This window comes from Hemiscyllium ocellatum, chromosome 4, assembly GCF_020745735.1.
Source record: "Hemiscyllium ocellatum isolate sHemOce1 chromosome 4, sHemOce1.pat.X.cur, whole genome shotgun sequence".
NCBI lineage: Eukaryota > Metazoa > Chordata > Chondrichthyes > Orectolobiformes > Hemiscylliidae > Hemiscyllium > Hemiscyllium ocellatum.
This window is the reverse complement of record NC_083404.1, coordinates 59,404,737-59,418,883: the sequence shown is the minus strand read 5'-3', so window position 1 is coordinate 59,418,883 and position 14,147 is coordinate 59,404,737. Positions and strand designations below refer to the sequence as shown.

Sequence of the window (14,147 nt, the reverse complement as noted above, 5' to 3'; positions counted from 1 at the left end):
ATATTTGCAGATGTTTGCACAGTGTTCCAAATCATTTGTGAACTCCTCAGATACTGAAGCAGACCATGTGCAAATGCAACACGATTTGGGCAACGTCTAGGCTTGGGTTGACAAGTGGCAAGTAACATTTGTGCCATACAAATGCTAGGCAATGACCATCTCCAAGAGGTGACAATCCATTCATCTTGATATTCAATCGTGTTACTATCACTAAATCCCCAACCATCAACACTCTGGGGTGACCATTGACCATAAATTCAACTGGACTTGCCCTATCAACCAGAGCAGGTCAGAGACTAGGAATTCACATCTACAAGGCTGAAATCAAGCATGAGATGGAATACTCACCACTTCCAGGATGGATGCAGCTCCATCAACTCTCAAAAAACTTCACACTATCCAGAACATAGCATCCATTCCCTCCAACACTACTTAGCAGCCGTGTGTACTATCGACAAGAGACGGTGCAGAAATTCACCAAAGATCCTGAGTCAACACCACCTAAACCCATGTCTGCTTCCATCTCGAAGGACAAGAGCAGCAGATACATGAAACACCACCACTTGCTAGTTCCCCTCCAAGCTACTGCCATCCTGATTTGAAAATATATTGCTATTTCTACACTGTTGCTAGATCAAAACCCAGCAATTCTTTCCCTAAGGGCAATTCGGATCAACCCACAGGATACATACTGCAGCAGTTCAAGAAGACAACACACCACCACTTTCCCAAGGTCAACTGGAGACTGGCAATAAAATGCTGGCCAGCCAGTAATATCCACATCCCACGAATGAATAAAAAAGCCATTCATCATCCTGACTTGGAAATATATTGCTGTTCCTTCAGTGTCACTGGGTCAAAATCTTGGTAGTCCCTCTCAAATTACATTGTGGGTCTACTTACAGCAAATGGACTACAGCATTCAAGAGGCAGCTCGGCACCACCTTGTCAAGGGCAACTAGGGATGGGTAATAAGTCAAGAATCGATGACAATTTCTGTATCATGTATTATGTTAATTTTGATTGGATCACATTTTGGAATTTGCCAGGAATAGGAAATTGTAGTTACACAGTGAGACTGATGTGCAGAAATAATTTTCAGTAGAACAGCCAAGGTGGAAGGAGATTAATAATAAAAAAAAATCAAACATTGTAGTAGAATAAGTAAGTAAACACATTCCTATAACTGGGGAGTTAATGTCATAGGGTCATTAAGTTAGTGATTACTAAGTCAGTAAGGAGAGAAATACAAAATATTTCTGTACAGAGGTTTGTTATTGGCATCCTTATCACAGGAACAATTGACTGTCCCATTGCTTCTTGAGGGCAGGTGCTTAGATATCTAAAGCAGAATAAGTAGCAATAACACTTTATTTTTTGTCTGATTTTGAAAAACATTTTTGGTTGCAGTAAACAAGCAGCTCTGATCTGGCCTAATGTCTATCTATGCTATAAACCTATTTTTCAGAACTTAGATAGTCAGATTCCAAAGGAGTCAAACATAAGAGAACAACCCAATTTCTGAAAATTCAAATCATAGAATTTGCAGAAGGCAGCCATTTAGCCCGTCGTGCTGCACCAACTCTCGAAATGGGTGTCATGACTTAGTGGGTCATCATAACTTGGTGGCATTATCCCACCCTTTCCCTGTAACCTTGCATGTTACTTCTGTCGTCAAAATAGTCATGTAATTCAGGCTTATAATGCATCGATTGAATCAGTTTCCGTTACACTTTCGACAATGCAGTCCAGATCTGAAACATTCGTCATCTATAAAAATTTTTTCACAATGCATTCACTGCTTTTGCAAGTCACTTTCAATCTGCCATCGTTTTGCTCTATTTATGAACAGGAACAGTTTTTCTGTCTGCTCTGTCTAGACCCTGCATGACTTTTGAAAACCTCTATTAAGTCTCCCCTCGACCTCCTGTCCTGAGGAAAACTGTCTGAACTTATCCAATCTAAGTTCGTAACTGAGATTTTCTCATTCCTGCCACCATTTTAAAAAACATTTTCTGCTTTCTCACCAATTTGTTCACATCCTTCTGAAAGTGTGCCACCCAGAACTGTATACAGGACCCAGTTGGTCGAATGAGTGCCTTATACAGATTTAGTGAAACCTTGCTGCTTTAGTATTCTAAAAAAAATATGAAATGGTCTGCTTTGTTAACTTCCCTCTCTACCTGTCCTGCCACCTTTTAATTATTATTGCACGAATACACCCAGATGTCTTTAGTCCTGCATACCCTTTGTAGTAGTACCCTTTACATTATCTTGTTTCTCCATGTTATTCTCACGAAAATGTATTCCCTCTCGATTCTCCGCGTTGAACGTCATCTACCACCTATCTAAAGTTTCCGTAACTTGTCAATGCTCTTTTGAAGTTCTACATTGTCCTTCTCCAGTTTACGATGCTTCTAAACTACGTTTTTTTTGGTAAGAAAAAAAAAATCAAGGGAATAAACTGAATGAAATCTGTATTTCTATGTTTTCTATATTTTTACAGTTTTGAAAGAATTTGTGTCCCAAACCAGAAGTATGGCTGATTTAAAAACTAATAGTTACAACTTTTAAGTGTATCTAGAAAATCTATTTGGTAATTCTTAGCGTGATATAAATTTTGAGCTATATGATAGGTGAAACCTTGTCAAAAATTGTGTTTTAATGCTTGGCATTCTTATAATTTTACCTCCCACCAGGAAAAATTCTTTGAAGTGGCATCAGAACTGATTGTGTATACCTACTTCTTTTCTGCTTCAGAGGATGCTTTACCAGAGGTAATTTTTAAAAAATTCTCGTGTGTGTGTCTTAATTGTAATGGTACATCTGTTTCTTTCTTTTTTTTCCCTCCTGCAAATATCAGTAGGACCTTCTGTTCAGTCTTCCACACACAAATGGGTTCATTATTAACTCTTTCCCTTACTGCACACCCACACCTCTGAATCATAAGGTTCTCGGTTGAAGTCACACTTGAAGCTTTAGGTGCAAAAATGATCAAGGCTGTCATTGTCGTGAAGTATTACCCTATCAGTGATACTTTTATCAAAAGAGAAATTAAACCCAGGCTCTGCCTGCTGAAGTGATTTGTAAAAGATCCCTTCATACTATGTCAAAAAAAAGCATGGGAGTTATCTCTGATGTTGAGGTCGGAATTTATGCCACAATAAACATCACAAACAACAATATCCAATCATTGTGCCATTGCTGTTTGTGTTTGGTTGCTGAGCATGAATTAGCTCCTGAGTTCCTATATTGTAACTAACTATGCTTAAAAGTATCTCATAAACTGTAAAGTTTGAGACAATAGATAGTCATGAAAAGCATTAAATAATTTCAAGATCTTGTTTTACTATTTATAACAGCATTATCTCTTTTATTAAGCTTATCAAAAGTTTTTTTTAACCCCTTTCAATTTTGGTTTTCCACAATTCAAATTTTAGTTTCAGTCATAGATCATAAAGTTCCTACAATGTGGGAACAGGCCATTTGGCTCAACAAGTCCACACTGACCCTCCAAAGAGTATCTCACCCAGACCCATTCCCTTACCCTATTACTCTCATTTCCTCTCTCTAATGCACCTAGCCTACACATTCCTGAACACTATGCGCAATTTAACATGGCCAATTCACCTTACCTGGACTGTGGGAGGAAACCGAAGCACTCTGAGGAAACCCACGCAGACATGAAGAGAATGTGCAAACTCCACACAGACAGTCACCTGAAGCTGGAATCGAACCTCGTCCCTGGCACTGAGGCAGCAGTGCTAACTACTGAGCCACTAGTTTCAAAGCTTGTGGAGCAGTGGTGGTGTCCTTGACTCTGGGCCAGACATCTGGGTTCAAGGCCTACCAGCCCCAGAGGTGTGTCATAACATGTCTGAATCGGTTAGTTCTGAAAATGTGTTGCTGGAAAAGCGCAGCAGGTCAGGCAGCATCCAAGGAACAGGAGATTCGACGTTTCGGGCATAAGCCATTCTTCAGGAATGAGGAAAGTGTGTCCAGCAGGCTAAGATAAAAGGTAGGGAGGAGGGACTTGGGGGAGGGGCGTTGGAGATGCGATAGGTGAAAGGAGGTCAAGGTGAGGGTGATAGGCTGGAGTGAGGTGGGGGCGGAGAGGTCAGGAAGAAGATTGCAGGTTAGGAAGGCGGTGCTGAGTTCGAGGGATTTGACTGAGACAAGGTGGGGGGGAGGGGAAATGAGGAAACTGGAGAAATCCGAGTTCATCCCTTGTGGTTGGAGGGTTCCTAGGAGGAAGATGAGGCACTCTTCCTTCAACCGTCGTGTTGTTATGGTCTGGCGATGGAGGAGTCCAAGGACCTGCATGTCCTTGGTGGAGTGGGAGGGGGAGTTGAAGTGTTGAGCCACGGGATGGTTGGGTTGGTTGGTCCGGGTGTCCCAGAGGTGTTCTCTGAAACGATCCGCAAGTAGGCGGCCTGTCTCCCCAATATAGAGGAGGCCACATTGGGTGCAGCGGATGCAGTATATGATGTGTGTGGAGGTGCAGGTGAATTTGTGGCGGATGTGGAAGGATCCCTTGAGGCCTTGGAGAGAAGTAAGGGAGGAGGTGTGGGTGCAAGGTTTGCATTTCTTGCGGTTGCAGGGGAAGGTGCCTGGAGTGGACATTGGGTTGGTGGGGGGTTTGGACCTGTCGAGGGAGTCACGGAGGGAGTGGTCTTTTCGGAACGCTGATAGGGGAGGGGAGGGAAATATATCCCTGGTGGTGGGGTCCGTTTGGAGGTGGCGGAAATGACGGCGGATGATACGCTGTATATGGACGTTGGTGGGGTGGTAGGTGAGAAGCAGTGGGGTTCTGTCCTGGTGGCGGTTGGAGGGGCGGGGCTCAAGGACGGAGGAGCGGGAAGTGGAGGAGATGCGGTGGAGGGCATCGTCGATCACGTCTGGGGGAAATTGCGGTCTGGTATTGGAACTGGTCCTCCTGGGAGCAGATGCGGTGGAGACGAAGGAATTGGGAATATGGGATGGCGTTTTTACTGAGGTCAGGGTGGGAGGAGGTGTAGTCTAGGTAGCTGTGGGAGTCAGTGGTTTATAGTAAATGTCCGTGTTGATTCGGTCGCCCGAGATAGAAATGGAAAGGTCTGGGAAGGGGAGGGAAGAGTTTGAGACGGTCCAGGTGAATTTGAGGTCGGGGTGGAAGGTGTTGGTAAAGTGGATGAACTGTTCAACCTCCTCGTGGGAGCACGAGGCAGCAGTTAGTTAACAATATATGTTTACCTCAAGATATTAGATTAGATTAGATTAGATTTACAGTGTGGAAACAGGCCCTTACGGCCCAACAAGTCCACACCGACCCGCAACCCACCCATACCCCTACATATACCCCTTACCTAACACTACGGGCAATTTAGCATGGCCGATTCACCTGACCGGCACATCTTTGGACGGTGGGAGGAAACCGGAGCACCCGGAGGAAACCCACGCAGACACGGGGAGAACGTGCAAACTCCACACAGTCAGTCGCCTGAGGCAGGATTTGAACCCAGGTCCCTGGCGCTGTGAGGCAGCAGTGCTAACCACTGTGCCACCGTGCCGCCCTATTAGTTGAGGAGAACCTTGTAATATTTCATTATGTGAATTAATCTACCCAAATGAAGAATTTGAATTCTTCCTTCATCAACTAGCTGTCAGGGCACTCTCTCCTGAAATTTCACTGTGTTTCTGTAATTTTTTTCTTCAAATATTAAATTAATTCTCTTTTGAATCTTCCAGTTGAACCTTTTTTTCCACAGCAGTATCATTTAATGCCTTCCAAATTCTAACCCACTCATCAACAGAGTCAACATGTATTCATGAAGGGTGAATCATATTGACAAATCTACTGTTTTTTGGGAGATATTCCTAGTGAGTCAATTAAAAGGAACCACTGGAAGCGATCTTTTTGGATTTACTTTGATAAAGTCCCACATAGTTAGTAAATAAAATTCTCAAGCATGAAAGTTTGGGGAGTAATTTACAAGGACAGATTGAGGATTGGTTAATGGGTAGAAAGAAAAGTGTGGAAATAATTAGATAATTTTCAGATTGGGATGCAGTTGCCTGTGACCAGTGGTGTATTGTAAGAATTAGTGCATGGGCCCAACTGGTCAAAAATTATATCAATGATTTTGATGTGGATGCCAGTTGTAATATTTCCACATCTGAAAACAATACAAAATTTGGTGAGAATATGAGTTCTGAGGCAAATGCAAAGAGGCTTCATGAGAATTTAGCTAGGCTGAATGTGTGGGCAAGAACATGGCAGGTGGAATGTAATGTAGATCGTTGTGAGGTTATCACTTTGATGGAATGAAGGTGCAGTGCTTCTCAGTGGTGACAGATTAGAAATTTGTTTATGTCCAAAGGGACCAAGGTCTGGTTGTTCATAATGTTGATGAGGAGCTGATGAAGGGCTTATGCCCAAAATGTTGACTCTTCTGTCCTCTGATGCTGCCTGACCTGTGCTTTTCCAGCACCATATCTCTTGATGAGAATGCAGCAGAAGTTCACCAGTCTGATTTCTGAGGTGATGAGATTCATCTACGAGACGAGAATTAGGAAACTGGGCCTGTATTCTCAGGAGTTTAGAAAAATGGGAGGTGATCTCAAAAAGAAATCCTTAAATTCTTAAAGGGGTAGACAGAGTAGATGCAAATTGGATGTTTCTCTTGGGTGTGATGTCTTGAAATAGAGGACATAGCCTCAGAATAAAAGGCAAGTTATTTCGGACTGAGATGAAGAGGAACTCCCTCGTTTTATAGGTGATGAATGTTTGGAATTCTCAGCACAAGAGGATTGTGGAAACTCGGCTATTAAGTGTGTCCTTAAATGTGATAGATTTCTAGTTGCTAAGGTCAACAAGGGATTCGAGGATAGCGTCTGAATGTGACATGAAATGTATCAGTCATGTTCCAGAATTGCGGGGCAGACTTGAGGGGCTGAATGGCCCATTCCTACATCATTGCTCATGTTGTCTCTGGTTCATTTACCAAGTAGCACAAGTCCCTGTCATTACCAGCCCTTCAGCACTGGGAAAATCTTCATATTTATGGAAATCCTCAAAAGGTTAACACATCTGTATGAAATATATTCTTGGCCTTTTTGCTTGAAGAAGAGCAATATATTCTATTTTCCTTTTAATGCTTGTTGTTCATCACTAGAACGTTAATAAATCTCTCTCTAAAGCCTCGATGCCTTTCCTCAGTTATGGTCTGCATACACAGTATTCAGGCTGTAGTTAAAAGTGGTGTTTCATTTCCGTTTAGCAAAACTTTGTGGCCTCTGTACTTAAAGCCCAGGTTTCCATGTGTGTTACTAATTACTTTAAAGCTACATAACATGGTAGCCAAGATTTGAGCACAAAGCCCATGTATGTATTTTTTTTAAAAAAAATCCACATTGGCTACTTTTTGTTGGAGATGTGAGGACTGCAGATGCTGGAGACCAGTGTCAAGAGTGTGGTGCTGGAAAAGGTGCAGAAGTATTGATGTTTCGGGCATAAGCCCTTCATCAACATTATGAACAACCACATCTTGGTCCCTTTGGACATAAACTTAGAGCTTATGCCTGAAATATCGATTCTTCTGCTCTTCTGATGCTGCCCGACTTGCTGTACTTTTCCAACACCACACTCTCTCCTTTGGTGGAGCTTATTCTTTGAGAGGGTTTTATGTTTCGTTCAAGTTGTTTGGGTACACAAGATTGAATTTAGGGATATTTGGCAATCCATCTGCTCGAGAGAACTCTGGAACAGGTGGGACTTGAACCCAGGCCTCCTGGTTCAAAGGCAGAGTCATTAGTATTGTACAACAAGGGCTTTACCAAGATTCAGTTTGAAGTGATCCCTGCAGTAGGTCCCTAATTGTATACCTAAACTAGTGAGGCGGTCCAGTACTTTAAGGTTTTCATGATAATTGGCTAATTGAACTACAGTTTATTGGGAATTGAGATGCAATTTGTCACTGAGAACTGAGATCACACTCGCCCAACTTCAGTTTCTCACATCAGCAGTTGGACAAGCAACAATAACATTGCTAGCGCACTTGGTGTTTTTAGTTGGTTAAACTGTGGAGGTGAGGTCTTGGTAGTGCTATTGCAGGACTGTTAATCCAGAGACCCAGATAATGTTCGAACCCGGGTTTTGGAATTTGAATTCAATAAGAAAAGAAATTTGAAATTAAGGGTCTAATAATGACCATGAACCCATTGTTGATTGTCGAAAATACCCATCTGGCTCACTAATGTCCCTTAGGGAAGGAAACTGTCATCTTTACCTGGCCTGGCCCATGTGACCCCAGACCTACAGCGATCTGGCTGACTCTTAATTGCCCTCTGGGCAATTAGGGATGGGCAATAAATACTGCCTAATAAAAAAAAAACTCCAGTGCCCTTGAAGATCCCTGGATATTCTTTATATCTGGCAAGTGGAAAGTATTTTGATTTTTCATTAATTTGAATATTCTTAGTGTAATGTTGGAGTTCTAATGCCTATAAAGCCAAGATGAAAGGGGTTTTTTTGGGATGCAATAATTAGTTTACATTTAAGCATATATTTGGGGCCAGCTTTCCATATACTGTATCTCAGTTGGTAGAGCAGAGAAGTTGATGGTGGATTTAAAACATTAAGGGCTGTCATGGCTCAATTGTAGTGTCCCTACCTCGGTGGCAAAAAAGCCCAGGTTCAAGTCCCATCTGCTTCAGAGGTGTATCATAACATGTCTGAATTAACTGATTAAAATATCTATATTTGGAATATAGGGCTGCTCTTGGTTGAAATTACATCTATCCTGAATGGTTTTCCTGCAGTTATACACTATATCTGCCCAATTAGCCAAGACTAATGTCACCACTGATAAGATGATTGTAGGAAGAGACTTGTGAATAATTGCCCTTTGGCTGTTGATGTTGTAGGAGATTGTGGAGAAAATGTGTAACCATACAGAAAATTAACACCAAAATGTGCAGGAGCTTTCGTGAGTCATAAAAGCACAAAACTTCACCATTTGGCTCCTCAAGCCGACTTTGTAATTCAGCAAAAATGAACTAGTTAGGGAAATACAGCAATGAATTCGTACTTAACAAAGTCCACAAATTACAACAAGATAAATCTCAAATAGAAAAGTTTAAATGTTATTTCAAGAGGGAACCTGTTCACATTTGATCTAGACCTACTTGTTTCAAATAACAACCAGGTTGATTAGATACTCTTCATCTATCAGTATATTACCACTGAGAATGATTTTGGACAGTTTGTAAATGTTTGTGGTGATGCTTTTCTACCAGGATGTCTCTGTCCAAGAACTTCCTGCTGTGTTGGTGTTCAAAGATGGAGCCTACTACACATATGATGGTGAGTCCAGAAAGCATGTTTGTATATCTGTTATTGTGGGGAGAAATGATGGGGTGATGATGCTAAAGCTAAAATTAATGAACTAGGTCTTAGCATGTTTCCCTTAGAATCCATACAAAGATACATGATGTCTATACCTCATTAATATTCTGCTTGCATGAAACTGCTTTCAGAACCAAAAAGCCTAATTCTTCTGAACTGAACTCAAATCATTAGTGGCCTCTGGTCTGAAAATCCAGGATTGCCCTTATTTTTGATCCTGGGGAATAATTGACATCATCAATAGTTTAGTGCAAATAAGTCACTTTGGTAAATTCACTTTTTGGCCAAACTTATGACCAGTTTGGCACTTTATGACCAATTAAGTTATTTGTAAAAGTTGTGTGCATGTTCTTCCCAGGTTTGGCTCAACACAGCCAAATGGTCAGTATAAACAATACAATTCTAATATAACACATAATGAGGTTGTAAGTTTGCTCGCTGAGCTGGAAGGTTTGTTTTCAGACGTTTCATCACCATGCTAGGTAACATCATCAGTGAGCCTCTGGTGAAGTGCTGGCGTTCTGTCCTGATTTCTGTTTGTCTTGGTCTGTTAAGGTGGGTAATATCATTTCTGGTTCTTTTTCTCAGAGGTTGGTAAATGGGGTCCAAATCAAAGTGTTTATTGGTAGAGTTCTGGTTTGAATGACAGGCCTATAGGAATTCCCGTGCATGTCTCTGGTTAGCCTGTGGTAGGATGGATGTGTTGTACCAGTCGAAGTGGTGTCCTTCATCTGTATGTAAGGATATTACTGATAGTAGGTCATGTCTTTTGGTGGCGAGTTGGTGTCCATGTATAATGGTGGCTAGTTTTCTGCCTGTCTGTCCGAGGTAGTGTTTGTTACACTTCTTGCATGGTATTTGTAAATGGCATTAGTTTTGCTGGTTATTGGTGTAGAGTCCTTCAGGTTCATCAGCAGCTGTTTCAATGTGTTGTAGGTTTGTGTAGTAGTCTGGTAATCATCTCAGAGATGTCTTTGTATGGTAGTGTGGTTGGGGTTTCTGGGTGTGTTGTGGGACGTACTAGCAAAATTTCACTACAACTTTATGCAATTCTAGCCATTAAAATGTGTTAGTATTTGAGCCTGCATTTTCCTCATGCCTAACTGAGCTGCCAGTGGAATTTCCAGAGCTACTCATAAGATATCATTACAGTACTGGTCATTCTGTTATAATATGTGTTTCATCAACAGGAATTTGCTATAACACGGTTGATAAATTGGGGATACTGTTTTTACAGAGAAAGCTTTTAACGTGTGTTGACTGTAATGCAATTACAGCGCCATAACTTTAAGCATTCTTTCTAAACCGATGAAAGAACTGACTGTATTCAGATGAGACTACCACCTAATGGACTACTGTATACTGGTATAATGATTATACTGTGTATAGATGTATTCTGTAACTAAGGATTGTACCTAGGCATCCTGTACCTAAGGTGGTGTTGTAAGTGATGATTTGAGTATGTGACACTAAAGCTAGTTCTAATTCTATGGCCAGTTCTGCTTTGGGTAGTATTTGGGTTGGTCCCCATTCTCTCACTAACACATTTTTGTTTTTAAATAATAGCTCGGATATTGGCGCTGATTCAGTTTTTGAGTAGGCTGTTTGATATAGCTCTGCCAATTTAGAATGCTTCTGTTGCATTTATAATGAACAAAGATAGGTTAAGCATGTCAACTCATCTTCACCTTTGTCATTTGTGTTTCAGCTTTTGAAAATTGTCAGGTAACAGAATTTCCAAGCCATCTCCTTTTTGTAGACTCCTTTTGTTTAATTGCGTTAACCTACAATCTAGTCAGGAAGCAATCTAAAATGTTCCTGCATTGTGGCACAAACCTTAGCACTGCTCCCAGATAGCACTGCTCCCAGAGACCCAGGTTTGATTCAAGTCTTAGGTGACTGTGAATTTGGACATTTTCCCAGTGTCTGTTTCTGCCAGGTGCTCTAATTTCCTCCCAGAGTTCAAAGGTATGCAGGTTAAGTTGATTAGCCATACTAACTTGTTCTATAGTGTCCAGGGATATGCATGCTAGATGAATTAGTCATGGTAAAATGTGGAGATAATGGTGAGGGCTGGATCTGATGGGATGCTGTTCTAAGGTTCTGTTCAGACTTGATGGGCTGAACGGCCTCTTTCCACACTTTAGGGATTCTGTGATTAGTATCTGAATTTCCTTTACTTCAGCTAGTTGCCCCATCACCTTCTGTGAGGCCAATGTTTTTGAACCAACAAGGCCCTTCTCCCAAGCTGGAATTTTTTTTTCTATACTGATCTGTTGTGCCCATCAAACTACACCTTTCCATTTCCTAAATCACTCTTTAATCCAACTATGCAAACTGGTTCAGTTATATAACCTTTGTATATGCCTCCAATTCATATTTTCTCTTTCTTTAGCTCCAATGGAAGACATTGTGTCATCAGTCAGCGACTGACTTGCACCATTGGCTCGTTATTTGCTTACCTCCTTGATTAGATGAATAAGGAAATATATATCTCTCTCGGAAATGAAACATTCAACCTCCAGTGGTTTGATTCTCAGTTTTCAACTCTGAGTATATTTTTTCCCTTTACATTGGTGTTCTTCAGAATTGTCCTGGACGAAAACATATGGAGAAAATAGGGCCCTTTAAAAATCAAAGAGGCCATCGATGTGTGGAACCACAGGAGATTAGTGAGATCCTAAACTAATATTTTACGTCAATATTTACTGTGGAAAAAGACATGCAAAGTCGGGAACTCCGGGAAATAAGTGATGATATCTTTGAAGAATCCGCATTACAGAAGAGGAGGTGCTCGAGGTCTTAAAACGCAAAAAGGTAGATAAATCCCTGCGACCTGATCAAGTGTATCCCATGACGTTGTGGGAAGCTAGGAAAGAAATTATGGCACTCCTAGCAGAGATACTTGTACTATCAATAGCCACTGGTGAGATGTCGGAAGACTGGAGGGTGGCTAACATTGTACCATTGTTTAAGAAAGGCTGCAAGGAAAAGCCAGGGAACAACTGACCGATGAGCATAACATCAGTGGTGAATAAGTTGAAAGTCAGGATCTGCGTGCGTTTAGAAAGATAAGGTGTCATTTTGGATAATCCGTATTGGCTTTGTGCACGGGAAATTGAATCCCTCAAACTTGGTTGAGATTTTGGAAGAAGTGACCAAGAATATAGATTGAAGGCAGAGCAGTAGTTGCTGTCTATGTGGACTTTAGCTAGATTCTGCATGGTAGACTGGTTAGTAAGGCTAGGTCACCAGGATCCAGGGAGAGCGAGCCAATTGGTTGCAAAATTGACTTGACATAGGAGACAGGGTTGTGGTATAGGGTGGTTGTTAGACTGGAAGCCTGTGACCATGGTATGTTACAAGAATCTGTGCTGGGTCCACTACTGTTTGTTATTTATACAAATGTTTAGTTGGATGAGAATATAGGAGGCACAGTCAGTAAGTTTGCAGATGGCACCAAAACTGATGATATAGTGGACAGTGAGGAAGGTTATCTAGGAGTACAACAGCATCTTGATCAGAAGCCATTGGGCCAAGGGTTGACAGATTGAGTTTAATTTTGATAAATGCAAGGTGTTGCATTTTGGTAAGACAAACCAGGGTAGGACTTCGGCAATTAATGGTAGGGCCCTGGAGAGAATTGTCAAACAGCGAGATCCAAGGCGTGGTTGTACATAGTTCTTTGAAAATGGCATCAGAAGTAGACAGGATGATGAAGAAATCATTTGGCACACTTGCCTTCATTGGTCAGAACATTGAGTACAGGAATTGGGACATCATGTTATAGCTGTCCAAGATATTGGTAAGCCCCATTTGGAGTTTTGGGTACAATTCTGTTCACACTGTTATAAGAAGAATGTTATTAAATTGGAAATGTTGCAGAAAAAGTTGATCAGGATTTTACTGAGACTGGAGGGTTTGATTTATAAGAAGAAGCTGGGTAAACTGGGACCTTTTTTTGTGGAGTTTAGGAGACTGAGGGGTGACCTTATATGGGTTTACAAAATCATGAGTAAAGAGAGGTGAATAGCCACGGTTTCTTCCCCAGGGTAGGGGAATCCAAAACTCAATGGCATAAGTTTAAAGTGAGAGAGGCAGGATTTAAAAGGAACCTGAGGGGCAACATTTTCAAACAGAGGATGGTGCATATATGGAATGAGCTGCCAGAGGGAAGTGGTAGAGGTGAAAATAATTAGAGCATTCAAAAGGCTTTTGGACAGGTACAGTGATAGGAAAGATTTAGAGAGATTTGCAGGCCAAATACAGGCAAATTGAACTAGTTCAGTTGAGGAAACCTGGTTGGCATGGACAACTTGGACCAAAGAGTCTGTGTCTGTGATTCTGAGTCTAACACCATTCCTATTTTACATTCCTTCACTTAACTGTTTATTCAAAGATTCACAGATCTCTGTTAAATGCAATCAATATTATCCCACCAAGAACCACAACTTATGATCTCAGCTGACCACAGTACTAGACAAGTCAGATTCCTGAGTGAAGCCCAACTCATAAATCATAAGCTTAAATTTTCATGGTTGGCTGTTGGGGTGATTAGGTCCTGAACACATTCATACAAGGCTCCATTAGTACATTAAGTACTGATAACCACAAGTATATTGCATATAAAACTAAACTATATATGTACAATAAAATACTGTGTAGAAAGAGCCTAATATTAACAGCAAAACAAAGTTACAACTGATTTCCAGCAAATATCCTTTTATGGATGCTCTGTTCTAGTGAAGTGTTACTCCTACCT

At 41.2% G+C, this 14,147-nt stretch overlaps 1 protein-coding gene across 2 annotated transcripts in view; it reads left to right on the top strand.

The window, feature by feature from the left end:
• LOC132813898 (protein disulfide-isomerase TMX3-like) overlaps nucleotides 1-14,147 on the top strand; it is a 143,231-nt gene that overhangs the window by 60,529 nt on the left and 68,555 nt on the right. For both annotated transcript variants that reach the window (XM_060823293.1, XM_060823287.1), the window contains exons 8-9: nucleotides 2,700-2,777; nucleotides 9,277-9,343. In XM_060823293.1, the coding sequence (XP_060679276.1) occupies nucleotides 2,700-2,777; nucleotides 9,277-9,343 (145 nt within the window). The remainder of the gene's footprint in view (nucleotides 1-2,699; nucleotides 2,778-9,276; nucleotides 9,344-14,147) is intronic.